This window comes from Periplaneta americana, chromosome 3 (assembly GCF_040183065.1).
Source record: "Periplaneta americana isolate PAMFEO1 chromosome 3, P.americana_PAMFEO1_priV1, whole genome shotgun sequence".
NCBI classification, from domain to species: domain Eukaryota; kingdom Metazoa; phylum Arthropoda; class Insecta; order Blattodea; family Blattidae; genus Periplaneta; species Periplaneta americana.
This window is the reverse complement of record NC_091119.1, coordinates 120,891,266-120,913,397: the sequence shown is the minus strand read 5'-3', so window position 1 is coordinate 120,913,397 and position 22,132 is coordinate 120,891,266. Positions and strand designations below refer to the sequence as shown.

Genomic DNA, 22,132 nt, shown 5'->3' with positions numbered 1-22,132 from the left:
ATGATTACATTTACATTACTAGTAGATACTGTCCCACTTACTGAATTTATTTATTCTGTATCCAACGCGACTGACATTGTCGTCTTTATTACTATTCTTTAAATCATAGCCAACATATTATTTAGTTGAACCAACCATGGACAACAGTTGATTTTGAATCAAACAATAACAAATGAGCCTAATATTTAATTTCAATTAAAATGATTTTTATAGAAATATTACTTTCATATCAGTAGTGGAAAAAAATATTGTATGCAATACGAGACTTGATAGATTTTATTCACTCGTGGAAATTAGAAGCCTCAAGAGATAAACTTTCCACTCATTAATAAAATCTTACTTAAGTCTTTTGTCACATAAATTACTATATCACTAAGATTTACGGCAAATAAAATGTCTAGAGAGGAAATCCAATATGAGGATAGCCGCCCTTAAAGGGTTTCCAAAATGTTACAGCATGCTTCCGTTATAAAGGATAATAACGAAAATATGTTAAGAATAATTAACATTTATGTCATCCTAACTTTAAACAGGTTGCTACTACATCGAAAATCATGCATAGTTGGCTTATTATAGTACGCGTATCGAAAAAAGCAATGATGTATTTGCTATGACGTAATACCGGAACGCTTGCTATCTTCGTTATAGCTTATACGCGCAACGTAGCAAGAAATGAAATGCAGGACAGAAGGTAACGTATCGTTTATTTTCAATCTTTAACAATTTTGTATCATTTTTGTAATAACACATAAACTACAGTATATTAACAAAATAAAGGTACATTTGTAACATAACCTGCAAGGTCATCCATTACTTTTTACTCAATGCCAAGGCCAAGCGCAACTAATCGATCGACAATTTGTCAGCTATGGATCCCGAATTGAATTTCTTTCCTACAATTTATAATGTTAAGATGTCATAAAGTGTTGTATCCAACTCGTGGATAACCATATTACGACACTTGTGAAAATTGTCGCACGAACGATAGTGAATGCGACAAACATTCACTTATGGCATAATCATCAAGATTATCCACTTGTTGCATAAATAACTAATATAAATTAAATAGTCGGCCTCGGTAGCGTAGTTGGTATAGCGCTGGCCTTCTATGCTCCAGGTTGCGGGTTCGATTCCGGCCCAGGTCGATGGCATTTAAGTGTGTTTAAATGCGACAGGCTCTTGTCAGTAAATTTACTGGTATGTAAAATAACTCCTGCGGGACAAAATTCCGGTACACCGGCGACGCTGATATAATCTCTGCAGTTGCGAGCGTCGTTAAATAAACCATAATTTTTTAAATAAAATATCAGGTGGTTATAATTAAACTGACGGTGTTCAGCGTGGCACAGCACGGACTGTAATGATCTTTGGACTGTGAAACCTTGTAGATATGCTAATTAAGCAATGCGCTCGTAAATTATGCAAAAAAAGCTCCAAGTCTTGCCACCAGATGAAAATATGGCGCTGTAAGCAGTCAGAACGTGGTATGGGCGCAGGAAGAAGGCAAGAAAGATCAAGCATACGGTAACGGTGGTGCTGGTATACCTTATTTTATTTCAAGGAGTGCAGTTCGGTGGCTCCTTTGAACACCCACTTACAGATTTATGACTTCCTACACAAACAACTCTGACAATTCCATCCTGTCCCCTCGTCCCAACATTGCACAGTTGCCATAATCCTGGTGACCTTCGAAATTTTGCAGTGAAACAGACTGGATTCTTGAAATTCGGAAAAGATGCGGCAACTCTGCCTCCACGTGGATTTGACGGGCACCTGTCAATTCTTCTGAACGAGGGTTGTGATTGGTTACTAACAAGAGAAGACAAGATTTCCGTCACAGTAAGGAAGACATTTATTTATGACAACCAATTAGTAGGGGGCAGTAGAAGGTCTGTCGGCAAAGTCCTTTCTGTGAAACTGCACTCCATGAAAAAAAATAAAGTATACGTTTATTAGGAACTGTGGTTACAAAAAACTTCAACATGGCCTCCCACCTCAGCAACATGTTTCATCCGTAACACGGCATGGTCGACAGTTACTAGCAGCATATTTGATTAAATCAGAGCAACATGTCGTATGCTAGCCTTTAGATCAGGCAGTGACCGGATGTCCCTGATAGACACGATCTATATCCCCCAAAACCAGAAGTGACATGGATTCAGGTCGGGGAATCTTGAAGATCACGCATCTGGAAATTACCTAGAGATGATGCTGTCATTACTGAAAGTTTCTCGCAGCAACTCTTTCACCTGGCGAGCGACATGTGGTGTTGAACCATCTTGCATGAAAATAATGGTGTGGTTAGTTGCGTTTTTGCAAAGCTGGAATCACGTGTTGTACAAGCAGATCCCTTTAACGTGCAGATATCACTGTACACCTAGCAGGTCCGCAAGTGTTCATGTGTTTGATCTTTCCTGCGCCCATACCACGTTCTGATACAGTGTCTGTATACAGACCGTTGCTTACGAGATTATACAAGCTGGCGCATAGCGCTTGAAATACGCGTCTGAAGTGGTTCCCTCGTAATGCCAATTCCGCTGTTCTAGACTAAATATTCATAGCAGAACACTTAAATGACATTGACATTTGGGGCATTTAAATGACTCACCAATGCTTATTAAATGCTTCGTACAATATTTTATGGACAATAGACGTAATTTCCAAACTTCTACGTCTCAATTATCTATACTAATAATAAATCTGTAGCCGAAATTTTTCTGGTAATTTTCGATTTTCCAAAAATAATTGGTCCTAACATATATAATTAATCACCCTGAAACCGAAAATCGCTTTTTTGAAATTTTTGTTTGCCTGTCTGTCTGTCTGTATGTTTGTTACCTTTTCATGCGATAATGGCTGAACGGATTTCGATGAAAATTGGATATAAATTAAGTTCGTTGTAACTTAGATTTTAGGCTATATGGCGTTCAAACTACATTATTAAAAAGCGGGGTTTATAAGGGGGCCTGAATTAAATAAATCGAAATATCTCGCTTATTATTGATTTTTGTGAAAAATGTTACATAACAAAAGTTTCTTTAAAAATAATTTGCGATAAGTTTTATTCCTTGAAAAATTTTGATAGGACTGATATTTCATGAGATAAATGAGTTTTAAAATTAAAATAACTGCCATCTAAGGCCGTGTAATGAATTAAAAAACAAATGACTTCGTCTATAAGGGGCCTTGGACAGCAACAATCGAAAGCTACAAAAGATAGCCTGCAGAGAATGTTTCTGTGTTTGTATGAAGTAATATCGGAAGCTAAATTAACCGATTTGTATAATTAATTATTATTTCACCATTGGAAAGTGTAGTTTCTCTAGATGGACATAATGCTATAATGTTATTAGAGTAACTTCTGATATGATATAATATAATATAATATAATATGTAATATTATATAATATAATTTAAGTTATTTGAAGGGTTCAGAACCATAGTGGGCCAAGCGCCATTTACTGAATACATAGAAAACAAGGGTTAAAATTAAGTTATTACCACAATTCAATGGAAACCTATAACAAGTAAAATAAAATATACACATTAAATCTAAATGATGTCAATCTTCATTAAACTATGGTTGCATGTAATAAAAATTAAGAAACATGTTAAAGGAATTGTCATTGCACCAAATGATTGGTCTCTGGACCAAAATGATCGCATTTTAATTATTTAAATACAATTTAAATTAAGTAACATATTAAACGATTTATCCTTCTATCAAACACGAATCTTCCCTGGATCAAATGTCCTATTTTAATTATGTAATTGCTTTATATTTATTTCTAACGGGTGCAGCGGAACGCACGGGTACGGCTAGTATTACAATAAAAGGCTGTTATGCTTGATATTAAAAGATATTACATATTATAAACTAAGGTACTACCTTTCTGTTGTTCAATTCATACACCGTACCTTTTCGGAAATAATGAAAGAAACTTAATATATTTTACATGAACAGTGTAGTCTACCCTTTTCACATATTCATTTATTATTATTATTATTATTATTATTATTATTATTATTATTATCATTATTATTATTCCAATGAATTAAGGTACTGCATTATCTTCCATTTCCCTGACTCCATAATTTAATCATTTGTAAGTAGGCCTAACTTATCCCTTTCTTTTTTAAAAATATATTGACGTTGAAGTGTTATGATTTTTACTAAAGCAAACAGCAGTCATAATACATGATTAGTACAAATGTGCGATTTTTCTTGCACAACTTGCAGCGGTGAAATAAATATCTAATAGGCCTGCTGATTAACCTGTTACTTACAAATGGCTTTTAATGAGCCCGCAGGTTCATTGCCGCCCTCACGTAAGCCCGTCACCATCGGTCCCTATCCTGTGCAAGATTAATCCAGTAGTGGGTAGTAATAGCAAATGCTATGATATTTTAGTGTGTGTAATAATAATAATAATAATAATAATAATAATAATAATAATAATAATAATAATAATAATAATAATAATAAAATAATAATAATAATAATAATAATAATAATAATAATAATAATAATCCGTGGCGCTACAGCCCGTGGAGGGCCTAGACCGACCATCCGGCTGCTGGCCTCACGCTCACATGACGAAGCAGAGGTGGACGATCATCCAACCAGAAAGGTGGTATCGTGTGGTTAGCACATTATCCTCCCAGCCGTTACAGCTGGCATTCGCAACCGGATTTCGCTACCTATCGTAGCTCCCCAAGTGCATCACGATGCTGGGTTGGCACCGGTCCCATACACTGGCCGAAATTTCATGAGAAAATTTCTTCCCCCATGAGGACTCGAACCAGCGCGCATTCCGTAACGCGAGTCCTAGGCAGGATGTCTTAGACCACGACGCCACGGCGCGGGACCTTTAGTGTGTGTAAACAGTTTTTAAATTAGGAGTTAGAATTAAATTAATTAGGAAGTTATACTGCAATATATGTGATTAGAATAATGATTTTCGAATTTGACCATTTACCAAAACATAAACGAATATCTCAGGAATCTCAGGGACAATATTTTTTTAGAATTTGCCGATCATAGGCACATGCGCATCTGCTCTCCCCGATCCCCATTTCATTTTTAGTAATGTCTGAATCTCGCTCCCCTGAGCTGTTTTCTGTCGTCACTCATGACATGTCAATTTAAAGAAGACATAAAGTAAAACTTTCGGTACACCATGCAGTGATAATTGTACTTTATCACAACGAATAATTGTAGTAATTATTATTTATTTATTACTCTTAATGTCGTAATAATATTTGATTTGGCTTGGAGGATGAGGGGAGTACGTTACACTAAACTCTGCATTCTCAACATTAAAATCGCATTGTTGCGTATGTTGTATCCTAAATAATGCAAATCGTATATGTGTCAATATTCAGCAGTAATAATCAGACATCGGATTCTAGGGCAAATGCCTATTTTGTTTCTTTAGGAGAAAAGTAAAAATAATTATTAATATTTGTGTTTCATGGAAATTGAAAGGTATTCAAAGAGTTTTATAGTGCCCTAAAATGCCCTAAAACAGTTATTAGAGCCTAATTTGTTAATATTCGCCTAAAAATGCCTAACTCACTGTAAAGTTTCGCATTTTCTCTTACTTTTTATAATTTATACATACATTCACTGCGAAATTTAAGGCATTTAAAAAGTGGAAAGTTTGCTTCACACCGGCCATGAAACCATTGATAAAGGAAACAAAATGTTTTGAATCTCACGACACTCGCAATAGATTTCACCGAATTTAACATGTTTGGAGGCATAAATGCCGACAAAGAACCAACCTTAGTTTTGAAGCAGGCAACAATCACAACATGTGCTGCTACCGATTCAGAGATATACTATACTATAAAAATGACTGTTTTCGGTCTGAAACCGATTAGCTGTACTGCCCTTCAGAGTGTCATAAAATCACAATTTTTGGAGAAAGAGTGTTTTTGAAATATTTATGAAAAGTCGTAAAACTGCGAATTAGTAGGGTAAACCGTTACAAAATATTTAAAAGAATGGCCCTCCTAGTGTTAACACTACCAGGAAATGCAACAATAAGTGGAACTTTGTATTTTTGTCCAATTGAATCTCAATAACAACGGTTCATTTGAATGCTCGTTAACAGTTGCTCTTTCCCTCACCTTATTTGTGTTGAGAAGTTTTGAGCGGTAGGACGTTTTCCTGTGAAGTTTAACGCGATAATGCCGAAAAATATAAGTGCAAAATCTACATTGATCCGGCAATGGCTAACAGAATATTCAGAATTCACTTATGATGGAAAAATAATATTCTGCAAGATTTGTAGCAAACAGGTATGTAACAATAGTTGAAATATATAAATTCTATTAATTTTAATGAGTAGGCCTATAATATTTATACATTGACTGAGCTATCCTGAGGTATAATTCTTTTTAAGACCACTACACTTTAACCTTTTAAATTCCGATAGTTAAAGTATTTTCAAGTCATTAAAATTTTGATTGTTCGAACCCACTAACTTTGTGATAGAAATACGGCAATACAACAATTAGGATTTTATTTTAATTTTATTCAGTTTACTTTACATTTTTAGATTTCGCAAGAAAAGAAGTGCCACCTAAAGCAGCATGTGCAAGGAGAGGCTCATAAGGCTAAAGCTCAGCAGAAAAATCAACTGCAACAAACTTTACCAACACAGCCTACTTCATCCAATCTCAGCAGCAATTTCTATGCTGATTTAACCAGAGCGTTTGTTGCTGCTAACATTCCCTGGAATGCAATTGAAAATCCGGTTTTAAGACAGTTTTTACAAAAATACTGCAAACAAAATATCCCATCTGAGTCGACCCTAAGAAAAAATTACTTAGATAGAATATACAATGAAACTTTAGCTTCCATTCGGGAGGATATAGGTGATTCTTACGTATGGGTCTCTGTGGATGAAACCTCAGATCCTATGAATAGGTATATAGCAAATATGTTAGTAGGAAAACTTAGTCCTGATGGACCTTCGATTCCACACCTCGTATGTGTCAAGGAACTTTCGAAAGTGAATAGCCAAGCCATTGCTTATTTTGTAAATAAAGGCCTACAGTGTTTATACTCAGGTAATATAGACGATTCTAAAGTTCTGTTGTGTTGTACTGATGCTGCCTCATACATGGTTGCTGCAGCTCCACTTCTTAAAACATTTTATCCTAACCTCACGCATGTAACCTGTCTAGCACATGGCCTTCACAGGGTTTCTGAAACAATCCGGAATGAATTTCCTCTTGTCAATTCGTTTATTTCTAACACAAAAAAATGTTTTTGTAAAGCCCCATCCAGGATTTCAATATTCAGAGAGAACTTTCCAGATATCCCACTCCCACCTCAGCCGGTTGTTACACGATGGGGAACCTGGATTCAGTCAGTGGTGTATTATTCTAAGTATTTTAAAGAAGTGGTCACAGTTATTGATAAATTACCTGAAACTGATAGTGCAGCGTGTGTGAAAGCAGTGAAAGATTGTCTGAATGACTCACGAGTGAAAAACGATATTGCCTACATAACATCAAACTTTTCTTTCATACCTGCAAGCATTGAACAATTAGAACGTGAAAAACAATCTCTTTGTAGCCAAATAGCAATAGTAAAGGAAGCTCAAGTGGACATACATTCTGCTTTGGGCGAAACTGGGAAAAAAGTTAAAAATAAGTGGGACAACGTATTAAATAAGAATGTAGGATTTTCATTGTTGGAAAAAGTATCAAGAGTGATATCGGGGGAAAGTGTAAATGTTCCAGTAAGTATTGATGTTTCTATTGTACCTAATTTAAAATTTGCGCCTCTCACATCAGTTTCGGTTGAAAGAAGTTTTTCTGCTTTCAAAATGATTCTCAGTGACAAAAGGCAAAGGTTAACTGTGGAGAATTTAGAAAAAATTCTGGTGGTGTACTGTGCAGATAATTATAATAAAGTCTGAGCATGGAACTGAATTTCAATAACTTAAAATGAGTAATCTTGATATCAATAATCATTATTTCATTAGTTGCAATATATTAAATTTGTGCAGCTCTGTTTATAAATATAATATAGTATTTTTTTTTAATGTTTAAACATACTTTTTTGTGCGTATTTTAGTGTATAACTAAACATTTCAGTGAAAGAAATAAGTATGATACCATGATGTGCCTAAAATGGCTATTTTAATTAAAATAGAGCCTAATTTTATAAATTTTGAGCTTATTTTAGGCGCCTAAAACTGCAATTTTTAGTGCCTAAAAATCCGATGTCTAGTAATAATTAACCATTGTCGTGGAATATTTCGCCACTATAAATGATGATGGTAAATCATACTCTTTTCCTCGAATAACGCTATTGATTGCCGTAAGGCAAGACAAGCTAAGAACTATATTAATTTGATTTTGATGATGATGATGATGATGATGATGGTAATAATAATAATAATAATAATAATAATAATAATAATAATAATAATAATAATAATAATAATGTCTCAAAGTAGCAGAAACCGGTAGTTCACTTTCAGCAATTATAACAAATTAGAGGGCACGAAATCTGAAGGAAAAACACGGAACTGAAAACAATCAACTTGCCAAAGTAAATGAACCATATGAACAATGTAGTTTGGAAGCAAAATTTTTAATTCAACAAATTCAGACTTTCAGGAAACAAATTGTAAATTCCATTAAATGACGCTGAAAATCTGCATACTGATATTTAACAAGTCATCAATAAATCTCAAATAAGACTGTAATATGCTTGGCATATTTATAATTTTCGTACTCGATCAATAATGCACAATTAATCAAACTATTTTCACGATACACAATGCTTAGTAATGGAACTATTCATCATTTCTTAGTGCAGCGAGGCAAACCTAGCGGCAGAAATTGTCATGACTCTCAGAGACCTACTCTCGATCGTGCTATGTATAATCACAGTCTACTATATACAGTTGCGAAGCTTGAGGTGTTTTTTTTTTTTGCAAATCTCGTGATAAAGCGCTCCAAGCGGTTAGCAACTAGAAACAATAGACTGTCCATGGTCGACTTTGGACTGTGTCGTATTTCTATCGAGTGCTAGCTCGTTGCGTATTTCACATTGATGCTTGTGAAATGTTCGTTATTGGTTATAATGAAAATGTTAATGGCTAAAATATAATAATTGGAATAATAATATAGGACAAGGAGGAGACGTTTGTAGTGCTATAAATTGTAGCAACAGTAAGAGAAAGAGGCCAGAGTTATCATTTGTCCGATTTCCGAAAGATTCAGAAAGGTTCCTGGGTTTCCACAAGAATGCTGTGCAGAAACAAAACTGTTAATTTGAAGTTCTTTGTGACTGTTAGAATACATTATATCCTTAAATTTCAGTCTAACCGAAAGGACATTAGATACCGGTTAAAGTTCTGTCACTTAGGCTGCTAAATTTCCAGAGAAATAAAGGTTAGGACTACTTTTGTTTTTCAGAGGATATATTTTTAATTCTAGCTATTAATTTTGTTATTATTTTTATGTGTTATTTTACTAAAGACGTAGAAAAATTAAGTTTGTTTAAATGAAATTTATTGATCACGTTTTATTTTCAATTCTGGTGGGATTATTATTGCTTAGGCCTACTTTTTTCTTCAAAGGATATGTTTTTAATTATAGCTGTTAATTTTGTTGTTATTTTTATTTGTTGCTTTACTAGAGACGTAGAAAAAGTCTGTTGCAATAAAATTTATTGATCACGTTTTATTTCCAATTCTGGTATGATTATTATTGCTTAACCTCATCCCACTTTGTTAACTACGTAAGCCTACACTACAAGTACCGGTACACGTAAGTTACTCCATTAATTCATATTTCCATTATTATTGTTGTAAAGAGAAATGCAAATTAATATTTATTGGTTTCATAGTTAATTATCGCTATAATCTTGAATGAGTGAAGCTATTATAGCAAATTTCAGTTCGTTTTGCACAAACAAAAATTATATTAACTTATTTCTTGCAGGTATCTTCGAGTTTATGGTGGAATTTAATATACTTCATTAAAATAATAAATTAACTTTATGCATTTAATATTTCAATAATGGAAGGAAGGTGTTAATTTTATCCAAAAGAACACGACAACGAAAGTGTAACATATTTTGTCGGCTGCTAGGAGAGAGATCTGCGATGATGAGGCGATAGTAGCGATCCTAGTGGTGGGCAACTACCCATGTTTGCATTTTTACTACATATTGAGCTTCGCGGCTTTATATAATAGACTGTGGTATAATCTCGTAAGCAACGATACAGACATGTTCTGACTGCTCACAGCGCCATATTTTCAACTGGTGGCAAGACTTGAAACTATTTTTTTTTATAAATCACGAGCGAATTGCTTGATTAGCATATCTACGAGGTTTCACACTCCTACACCGTCAGTTTAATTATAACCACCTGGTAATAAATAAGCAATAACTAGTTTTAACATGTACTCGCATATGAAAAGGACGCCCAAGAAGCTATTAAGATTGTAAAGTAACTCTGCCACCTTCATAGGCGTTGGTGAAAAATACACTGTTTGTGGAAATTGCAACACCAAGAAGGATACACGTGACTGAAAAGAAAGAAATTGATACCACAGATTAGGTACATGACAATACACAAATGATTAGAATTACAGAAGTGTAGGCCTACCGGATCTGTGACCGTGAGATTTCAGTATGGTGTGAAGCCTCCATGCGCTGCAATCAGAGCCTCTAAGCGTCTTGGCATGGAATCAAAGAGGGCCTGGATATGTTCCTGGAGAATCTCCATCCACGCACTTTGTATGCGAGTCCACAAAGCGTCAAAAGTGCTGGAGGACCATGAGGAACAAGTTGCCGACCAACCGTATTACATATATGTTCGATGGGCGATATATCTGGCGAACATGCAGGCCAGGGAAGCAGTGATACCCGTCGTTCTTCGAAGAAGGCTTGCACAATCCTCGCCATATGTGGCCGGGCATTGTCCTACTGAAATACGGCATGTGGAGTTGCCTGAAGGAGAGGCAGTACCTCGGGCTCTAAAACCTTCCTAATGTAGCGGTTGCTGTTCAGATTGCCCTAAATACGTAGCAGGCGAAATCTCACATTGTATCCAATAGCGCCCCAAACCATCACACTAGGCGTTTGTCCGCTATACCGCTCAACAATGCCCGCTCTCAGATTGCGTTCACCACGGTAGCGTCTAACACGTATGCGGCCATCACTGTAGGACAAGTTGAAGCGGGACTCATCCGAAAACACTACATTTTGCAACTCAGCACGATAGTGACGGCGTTCACGTGCCCATTGCAGTGTAAGGGGTTGGTGGTTTCTGGACAATGGAAGCCGACGCAACGGCATGCGAGCCACTAGTCCAGCCCTCAAAAGACGGCGACGAAGCGTTGACGCAGACAGGTCCACACCCATTGTAGTACTCCAACGTCGACTCAACACTGTGGATGAAGCTGTACCGGTACGATGCGTCACGGCCATGCGGACAAGATGGCGGTCATCCCGTGCTGTGGTCACATTATGTGGTCCAGCACCTGCTCGTCTCTGAGTACGACCCTCTTCTATCCACTGGTTTCACACACGCATCACTGTCGTAGTAGCATGCCCTGTACGAGCCGAATGTCATGGTATGACAAACCCGCTTCCTGAAGACCAACTATTTTGCCTTGTTCGAACTTACGTGCTGATATTGCGCCTTTCCACGTCGACGAGACAAACCTGCACTAGCTTTCACGTTTCCACTTCGTTTGCACTGACCTTACTCACGTGCTGATATTGCGCCCTTCCACGCCGACGAGACAAACCTGCACTAGCTTTCACGTTTCCACTTCGTTTGCACTGACCTTACTCACGTGCTGATATTGCGCCCTTCCACGCTGACGAGACAAACCTGCACTAGCTTTCACGTTTCCACTTCGTTTGCACTGACTGAGCAAGACATAACACTGACCTTGCTGGTGACACAAGAGACGTCATTGTTGGGCCTATGTGTATGCCATCTCTTTGGAAACGTAATCAATTATTGGTGGTATACTGTTCTACATATCTCCCGAGTTTGGAGTCATTCGAGCCATTCTTTGTGGGTGTTGCACTTTTCACAAACAGTAGTGTAGTAATAAAGTAAATCTATTTTCCTGAAATAGAAATTCTTATGCCACTTTTTACCCATACTTTTATCTAAAAAACTATCGATTTCAAGGATACTCGCATTATATGATCGTAAATATATTCTTATAATTGTCTTAGATAAAGTGACCAGGTATTGTGCTTCTCGTAGATACCTTTTTCTTAAAGCTTATTGTATGGTCCACGAAAAGGTTTGAAAACTCGCATAAATGTCATAGTTATCCTGCAAAATGGAAATAGGAATGTATAATGTATCTTTATAGCATAGATTTACCTTTCCTACTAAGGTTTATAACTTTATTTATTATTTGGTTTGTAACATTCATTATAACTTTTGACATAATTATTTACTACACTGACCACACTCAGCTGTCGATGAGAAATTTGCCACTTAACTGATTCATAACATACGGGATAAACACAGCATACTAACACTGCCCATGTGTTTGCAGGAAAGCATCGGAAACTGAAACAGGCGCAGGCTGCAAGTCAGCAGCAAGAGGACCGCCTGGCTGCTCCTGTCACTCAGCAGAATCATGATGTTGAACGTGGTCGACCGGCCTAGTAGTCGGCTTATCATCTCAATCATCCTTATTTTTGTACTTATTGTTACATATATAAATACATACATACAATCGCACACGCACAATAAAGATTTTTGGAAAGTATTCTATAATTGTTTGTATCTTTTCTATAATAATGGAAACTTTAGCACCAAGCCTCTTCCTCATGTTGTGACAGTGATTATATGGGATACTTTAAAATAATAATAAATAAAATGTACATAAGTAAAGTTGAAATGACTAAGAATGGCTAATATGACATAGTAGGGTAACAAAAAATATTTTGAAAATCTGGTTTTTTCCATCTTAAAAAAAGATTATAATCAAATGTCTGTTTTCATTTGTAAAGAGAATAAAAACAAAACCAGAAATGTTTCTTTTTTATAGCGGAATTTATTGAATACTGTCTAATTCATGTGATTATGGTTGATTTTTCAGACCGTCGTGCATACAAACGACTGATAAAATATCAGGCTCTCGTCTCAAAAAGAAATATGGCGGCTATTTTGTTCTTCTGTGTGGCTTTCTGTTGCCTACGAGATATAACTCGTATACAACAGTGTTTACCACTAGCATCCAATTAGCACTTCTGGTGATCGGGCAACAAAACAATGGCCTGCTCAGTCTTGTTACTGGAAACTCCTCTCTCAGTTTCAATCCCCTGGTGTACAGGCTTAATTGAATAGCTGCCCAGAACAAGGTTGTAACCAGCAAATACGAAATTCTTAAAAAAAAATGGGGAAAAACACATTGTACTGTACATACTTTTATATTTTAAGAGCAAGGTTTACAATCAGATATGTGTGCTGATTTTAATACGAGTGCAAACATTATACATATCACATCATTAACAAGCATTATTCACGAAAAGGGTAACTTATGAGAAATGAGGGTTACAACCTTGTTCTGGACGGCTATTCAATTAGAAAAATATGTTACGACAGAATAATACAGAATAAGTATTAGGCGTAATAGATCGACTATTGATCAGATTTTTTGTATTCGACAGATATTGGGGAAAATATGGGAGTATAAGGGTACAGTACATCAGTTATTCATAGATTTCAAAAAGGCATATGACTCGATTAAGAGAGAAGTTTTATATAACATTCTTATTGAATTTGGTATTCCCGAGAAACTAGTCCGATTAATTAAAATGTGTCTTATTGAAACTTACAGCAGAGTCTGTATAGGCCAGCTTCTGTCTGAAGCTTTTCCAATTCACTGTGGGCTAAAGCAAGGAGATGCACTATCACCTTTACTTTTTAACTTTGCTCTAGAATATGCCAGTAGGAAAGTTCAGGATAACACAGAGGGTTTGGAATTGAACGGGTTAAATCAGTTTCTTCTCTATACGGATGATGTGAATATGTTAGGAGAAAATCCACAAACCATTAGGGAAAACACGGATATTTTACTTGAAGCAAGTAAAGTGATAGGTTTGGAAGTAAACCCCGAAAAGACGAAGTATATGATTATGTCTCGTGACCAGAATATTGTACGAAATGGAAATATAAAAATTGGAGATTTATCTTTTGAAGAGGTAGAAAAATTCAAATATCTTGGAGCAACAGTAACAAATATAAATGACACACAGGAGGAAATTAAATGCAGAATAAATATAGGAAATGTATATTATTATTCGGTTGAGAAGCTTTTGTCATCTAATCTGCTGTCGAAAAATCTTAAGTTAGAATTTATAAAAGAGTTATATTACCGGTTGTTCTGTATGGTTGTGAAACTTGGACTCTCACTTTAACAGAAGAACAGAGATGAAGGGGTTTTGAGAATAAGGTTCTTATGAAAATATTTGGGGCTAAAAGGGATGAAGTTACAGGAGAATGGAGGAAGTTACACAATGCAGAACTGCATGCATTGTATTCTTCACCTGATATAATTAGGAACATTAAATCTACACATTTGAGATGGTCAGGACATGTAGCATGTATGGTCAAATCCAGACAAGCATATAGAATTAGTTGGTAGACCGGAGGGAAAAAGACCTTTGGGGAGGCCGAGACATAGATGGGAGGATAATATTAAAATGGATTTGAGGGAAGTGGGATATGATGATAAAGAGTGGATTAATCTTGCACAGGTTAGGGACCGATGGCGGGCTTATGTAAGGGCGGCAATGAACCTGCGGGTTCCTTAAAAGCTATTTGTAAGTAAGTATCATACACGTCCTGTAACAGAATTTCTTCACTATTTAGTCTATGAAATTTATAGTTAACATTAGACCTATCAGTTCCTAATAACATGTAGCAATCTGATTTTTCTATAGTCAGCAACTGTATGCCTTATAATTCTGCTGTTGCATGGCCTAAAAGGAAAGATATAAGATGCTTGAACTCTATTTTATCTTTAATTTTAGACTAATATCTTATTGATACTTCATTTCTTTTGCATTCTCTACATTTGTTGTTTCATCAAACTAAATACTATAGTATGCATTTTGAGCACCTCCGATCACTGCATTATGAAAATAAGGATATAATGTATCAGTGATGAGATAACTGAGTTTAGTTTTTGACAAAGGAAACTTATTACTGTCGGTGACTCAGGAGAAGATGAGAGCGGACTGAGGAGGAAGGGATGTGAACAGATAACGTACGACAACACGTGCAATATTTGTACTGCAGTAAGCGGAAACATTAGTTCTCCTTCTGTTCAACTTAGCTTTAATTTCCATATGCATTGTTACTCATGTTTCCTTTACGAGTAATAACCTGGCTACTGGGATGCTTATCTGAGAGATGTTTATAATAATCAGCAGCGATAGTCAAGAAGGTCACATTCTTTCCGCTTGTCTTCTCCTGAGTAACGGACAGTAGGGACACTATCAGGAAACATAGACTTAAATATATCTTCTATTCTATTGTAGGAAACAGCTGAATAATTACTGGCAACAGATTTCAGAGCTCATATTAACTCAGCTCGTGTTGTCTTGTCTTTAACACTATATATCTGTATTGTACTTGCAGCATTACTAACTAGCTGTGATGACAGACCACAATGCAATTTATAACACACTGAACTTCGTGTGATCATTGAAAACATTAATCACTCTTTAGTTGTGACTGTAATAGTGACAATGAGACAAGCACTTCAAAATTCATGGATTAATGTAAGTTATCTACAAAAATGTGTGTGTGTGTGTACATCTAGTGTCTACCCACTTCACTTGTGTGATTTGGATTCCGCATATTGCAGATAAATGACAGATGACACATTTTCAAGTTGCACACCACTTCGGCAGGCCATGCTATGCATGATGTGTATCTGTGGAGAGTTATGTTGTGTACTAGGGTGAGTGTACGTTAAGTGTGCGTGTAAGTGTAGTATAGGGAATGGGTGGTGATGAAGATGAGGAAGGGAGAAGGGGAAACCCAGTGTCAGCACTTAGCCTACTCTTGTTCAATAGCACAAAGGGGGCCACCAGCATTAACGTCCCCATCTGACAGACGAATCACTATCAACAGTGACATATTATTTTAGTGAATAAGTTCAAATGAATGCAGCATATTTGGCTCCTTTTAGGGCATAATTGCATACACATTTGTCAAGTTTTTAGGGCACAAACTTCCGATCCTTAATTATCAGTGACTTTAAATTACATTTGAATACCCCCCTGGAATAAGGGTCTAAGTACATAGAGAAACCATGCAACCTATATCCTTATTCGGGGGGGGGGGGAGGATATTCATTTCTAGAGAGAAAAATGCATGTATGGGTGAACAGAAATACATATAGAGGGTCAGTTGGAAGTTCTGAGGTAAAAAGACCTTTGGGGAACCGAGACACAGATGGGAGGATATTGAAATGGATTTGAGGAAGGTGGGATATGTTAGGGACTGAGTTAATCTTGCTCAGGATGGAAACAATGGCAGGCTTATGTGAGGGCGGCAATGAACCTCTGGGTTCTCTAAGAACCTTTTTAAGTAAGAGAGAGAAAAATGAAACAAGAATAGTTTCAATCACACAAACCAATACTAAATAAATACAGTATTTAATGCTTTGTTATTGTAACAGGATTCCACATGCAAATGGCTTTTTGTTTTATAAATACTACCATACACTATTAAGAGTTCAAAATTAACATTTAATTACACTCAGTACGCATAGCAAATAATAAACTTTTTTTTTTTTTTTTGGTGGAATTGATATACTTAATGTTCTGCATTCCTGATAATTTTCTGTAACCAAGAACATAAAATGCCATAGAAGTTACTGTTTTAGTTCAAGTTTCTTTCTTAATTAGCATAATATTAATATAAATTATAAAAATCTTACTTTCGAGTGAAAATCTTTATTTTTGCTATACATTAAAATCACCGAAAAATATGAACAAAATTATACCAGTTTGCAATCTCAACAGCAGTCCTGATGGAGAAAGCAGATGTCAGATGAAACTCAAACTCAAAAAGTCCTGCACAGACCACAGAAGCCATCAGTCTATTATTTTTACTTTAACATGCCAACACCTGAAAAAAAAAAAAAAAAAAAACAATTCGCTTTACATTAGATTGACGAAAACAATTCTCTCTCAATCCTATTTTATAAATAATCTCTATACATATAACACTGTTAACTAATGTACTGTTCTTCAGTATTTTTATATACGAAAAGATTTCGACTTAGAACAGGGGAAACAGCGTATTGCACAAAGAAGCTTAAGCAAGATCATGAGGCAGGACTGGGAAGTATTGCTGACTGAATCACAGTGTATTAAGTTGTTGTTGTTTTCTAATGCCAGGCGTTTGACAATAAAGTCATTTGACCTCTTGCACTCCAATATTTTTCAAAGATATTATCATGACCAGCTAATAAAGCACAGATTTTGAGGTGTTCTGAAGCCATTTCTTGGTTTGAGTTGCACAATGGGCAGTTAGGGGACTGATATATTCCAATTCTATGCAGGTGTTTGGCCAAACAATCATGGCCTGTTGCCAATCTAAATGCAGCTACAGACGATTTTCGTGGTAAATCGGGAATTAACTGTGGATTTTGATGCAGAGAGTTCCATTTTTTCCCTTGGGATTGTGTTATCAAATTTTGTTTGTTGAAGTCTAAGTATGTAGATTTAATAAATCTCTTCACAGAGTAATACGTAGATTTAGTAACAGGTCTCTAAGTAGCAGTGCTGCCCTTCTTTGCTAAAGCATCCGCATTCTCGTTTCCCAGGATTCCACAATGGGATGGTATCCATTGGAATACAATTCTTTTATTAAGTGACAATAATTGAGAGAGCATTTTAGTTATTTCTGCTGTTTGAGATGAACGTGTGTGTTTAGAGACGATTGATAGAATAGCTGCTTTGGAGTCTGACAATATAACTGCATTCTTAAATTTATTGATGTGGCATAGAAGATTCCTGAGACATTCACTTATTGCAATGATTTCACCATCAAAACTTGTTGTTCCATATCCAAGTGATCTATAAAGTGAGAAGAGACAGCACGTAACACCTGCACCGGCACCTTGTTCTCTGGAGATCAAGGATCCGTCGGTGTATAAATGAAGCCAGTTTTGTGGAGGGTACTTAATATTAATTGTCTCTAAAGACAATTGTTTCAGTATTTCAGTGTCTACTTCTGATTTCAGTATTTCTTCTGTTAAATTTAGGAGATTTGCCTTGACAGTTATATGTATGGAACATTTCTACGATCGACTCTGAAGCTATATCTAACCGAACACAAGGGAAGAGATATAGGATTTAGAATCAAAGGTATACAGAGATTGGCAAGTAAATTAATCTACGTAAAGATTAATTTTATTTTTTTGGTCTTACAGAACACGTCTGTTATGGTAACAATTAATATTAGAGAAAAAAATTTGCTCCGGCATAGCTCAATGGTTAGAGTGCTTGGTACTTAGAACCAAGGACCCGGGTTCGATTCCTGGCACTGGAGCGAATTTTTGTCCTCTAATATGAATTGCTACCGTAACAGAAGTATTCTGTAGGACCAAAAAATTAACCTTTACATAGATTCTTCGAGCAACAGTGCATATTACTATGGAATCCTGGCCACTAAGTCACTCAGTTGAGTACGCTCCTTGTACAATGGCAATTGACTTAATATAAAAATGTCAAAATATACGTCGAACTTGGAGTCAGACCACAAAGGGAAAAACACTGGAGGAGAGGGATTCGATCCAGTGATGTGGATTGAACTTCGGGGTAGCTCAATGGTTAGAGGCTTGGTATGTAGAACAAAGGATCCGGATTCGGTCCCCGGCGCAAAGCGAATTTTTTTCCTCTAATATTAAAAGTAAATTAAGTTTGGAAAATATAAGTTAAAGAGTTAATATTTTGTTTTAGCTTTCCGAAGAAGCATGTAGAGTCTTCTATTTTGTTTGGGTTTGTGTTCAATCTGTTATGGTTTACCTTCATGTCCTATACCTGCGTGTCTAGCCGCAAAACCAGGTGGCCCGGGTTTGATTCCCGATCGGGACAAGTTACCTGGTTGAGGTTTTTTCCGAGGTTTTCCCTAAACCCAATATGAGCAAATGCTGGGTAACTTTCGGTGTTGGACCCCGGACTCATTTCACCAGCATTATCACCTTCGTCTCATTCAGACGCTAAATAACTGAGCTGTTGATAAAGCGTCGTAAAATAACCTACTAAAAAAATAAATAAAAAAATAATTACAAGCAGACCTTAAAACATTGAAAGAAATGAATGTTGATAATAGGATGATTTCTATTTTTAGTTGGTTGTTAACAATGCTGTATCAACTAATTTATTTAGCATTGATGGGATTGGTGATAACGGGATGGTATTTGATGAGATGAGCCCAATGACTTGCCATAAGATCATCTGACATTGGTAAAAAACCCCAACCAGGTAATCTCCCCAACAAGTGGGAATTGATCCTACGCTAGAGGTAGCCCCAGATCAGAAGCAAATGTGCCTATTGCCTGAACTACACCAGTGGTCACTGGATGACATTCAAGAAATGGTAGTTCACTTAGAAAGAGAAGTATTGAACTTTTTGAAAACATAGGAAACAAAGTTCCCAAAGCTAGTTTAATCCTAGTTTTTGTTTAGTCAACTGTCCTAAGACAGGTCTGGACCTCGCAAGTGATACCAACAAGGCATCACTCATGAGGCAACTAGGCCAGGAGATAATGAGATAGGGTGATCAGTTCCTTTTCCCTTCCATTGCATACATCACTGACTAAATACATATTACACTGATCAGACTTCAGATGTATACAAACAATTGTTCTTCCTCTGACATATATCGTCAAGTGAGATGCACTATGTACATATCATACAGAATCTCAATCAGAGAAATTAATCCTAGTTTGGGATGAAAAATATTTTTAGATATTCTGACAGAATATTGTCATCTCTTTAACAATGCACTACAGAAAGTCATTAAAAGCGCAAGTATAGACGAGATTTACAATTTTCTATAAAATGACACAAAGATTGGCATATGCTGATGATATAGATATTATTGGAAGGACTGAACAAGGAATAAAGGAAACATTTACAGCCTCGGAATTTGCAGCTATAGCTATGAGTTTAAAAGTCAATGAAAAATATATATATTACCCAACAAAGGCAAGAAGAATTCCGAAGATGAGGTCGCTACCAGCACTGTTTACATTGAAAACTGAATTTGAAACAGTACACTCACACTACAGAGACAACAACAAGAACACATGGTACTACTCACAATGTTTGCAGTTGTCTTGGAATGAAGAAACGACAATTTAACACAATGACGACAGTGATGATGATAATAATAATGATAATAATAATAATAATAATCATCATCATCATGCTCGGTTCCTAGCAAGTAAGAGGTGCATCAGATGTTCTCGCATTCATGAATCAGCACAACCGAGTGCTTTGTAATATTTAATGAAATAACATTACACATACCCAGAAACAGTCCCATTTCTCCTCCTGCATAAACCAATACTAGATTGGGTCCAGAACTATTATTTGTATATGCCCTTGGAATTGTATCACTTTGTCAACATTTAGATACTGTATAGTGGGTATGAATATGAATCCATGTTTCAACCACATACAACTACACAATATATCTTTTTTTAATTTTTTCTGAGTGTTCGAAGATACGTCCTGTAAGCTACTAGGTCGGAGTGTTCAATAGGAAATCTCTGTTATTTTTACCGTTTTTAAATGTAGACCCTCTAGTGTTCACAATTTTTCGAAATGTTTCTCTGCTTCCAGAAAAAATCGAATGTTATAATGCAAAACTGGAAATTCTTAATGAAGTTCATAATATTCTTGGAATATTCTTTACATGACACTTTTGTTCTTGTAATCAATCTCCATCTTGTTAGCAGTAAATGGGCTCGCCTATCGAGATTATCATCTTTCTTCCATCAATTTTTTATTCTACAATAGTTGATCTACTGTAACCAGTCAATGCCAGAGCTTGTTCTGCTGCTCTCAACGGGATTTTCAGATCATATTCTTTCTCTAAATTTGCAAACTTAATGACATTGTAAATAACACAAGCTTGCTCGTGAATTTTATTATTAGGCTTCCCATCCATAGCCAACTACCCACATGTGAAAGGGAACACAACTGTATGCAACATTGGTCGAGCGGTCGTGCATAACAGCTATTCATAGTTCCAAGTTCTGCCGCAACTTTACTCGCCTTTGCTGAGTACTATATACATATATGATATTAAATTATTAAATAATAAACAACTGCCAGCTGTGCCATATATTCAAATAAGTAATTATAAATTTGAAAGAGTATGGTACATAGATTTGTGAACCTCAGATCTTTGGTCACTGCCTCTATTGATAACTCAGAGGAAATTAATATAAGGATACAGAATGCCAATAAATGCTACTACGGACTTCAGAAACACTTTAAATCAAGATTACTTACTCGAGCAACTAAATACAGGCTGACACATCTGATCACATTTTAAAGGAAGACCTTAAAGAAAATGTTGGTGCAGTGCAAGAACATATAGAATTGGTGAATAATATATAATCACGAATTATATGAACTTTACAAATCACCTAATACTGTAAGAGCTATTAAGATGTCAAGATTGAGGTGAGCTGGACACGTGAAAAGAATAGGAGAAAGTGAACAAACAAAAAAGGAGATTGCAAGACTAAAATGGTTGAATGGAGTGATGGAAGATACAAGAGTATACTTTAATCAACTAAAGTAGTAGAAATAATACATCATCAAATTTCAATTTGTTAACAAAAAGAAAAAAGAAATTCATTATTTATACGAGGTAAGTTTATAATATAGAGAATGGCACTTACTAATTTGGTGCACTGGAATAGAGGCTAATACAGAATAGCAATAAAATATCAGCCTTTTGAGATGAGTTCATGAATGTTTGTCAAAATTAGATGTTTTATTTTCTCCTTAAATCCTTCATGAAGGCACACACACAGTGTTCTGTGTGTGTGTTGCAAAACTGCTTCTATAATC

General features: G+C 35.9%; 1 protein-coding gene across 1 annotated transcript in view; it reads left to right on the top strand.

Moving 5' to 3' along the window:
• Window positions 1-12,940, top strand: part of stum (mechanosensory transduction mediator stumble) — a 228,329-nt gene extending 215,389 nt beyond the window's left edge. Inside the window, exon 7 of the mRNA XM_069821472.1 lies at window positions 12,568-12,940. Coding sequence (XP_069677573.1) covers window positions 12,568-12,680 — 113 coding nt within the window. The 3' untranslated portion in view covers window positions 12,681-12,940. The remainder of the gene's footprint in view (window positions 1-12,567) is intronic.
• Window positions 12,941-22,132: the final 9,192 nt, after the last annotated feature.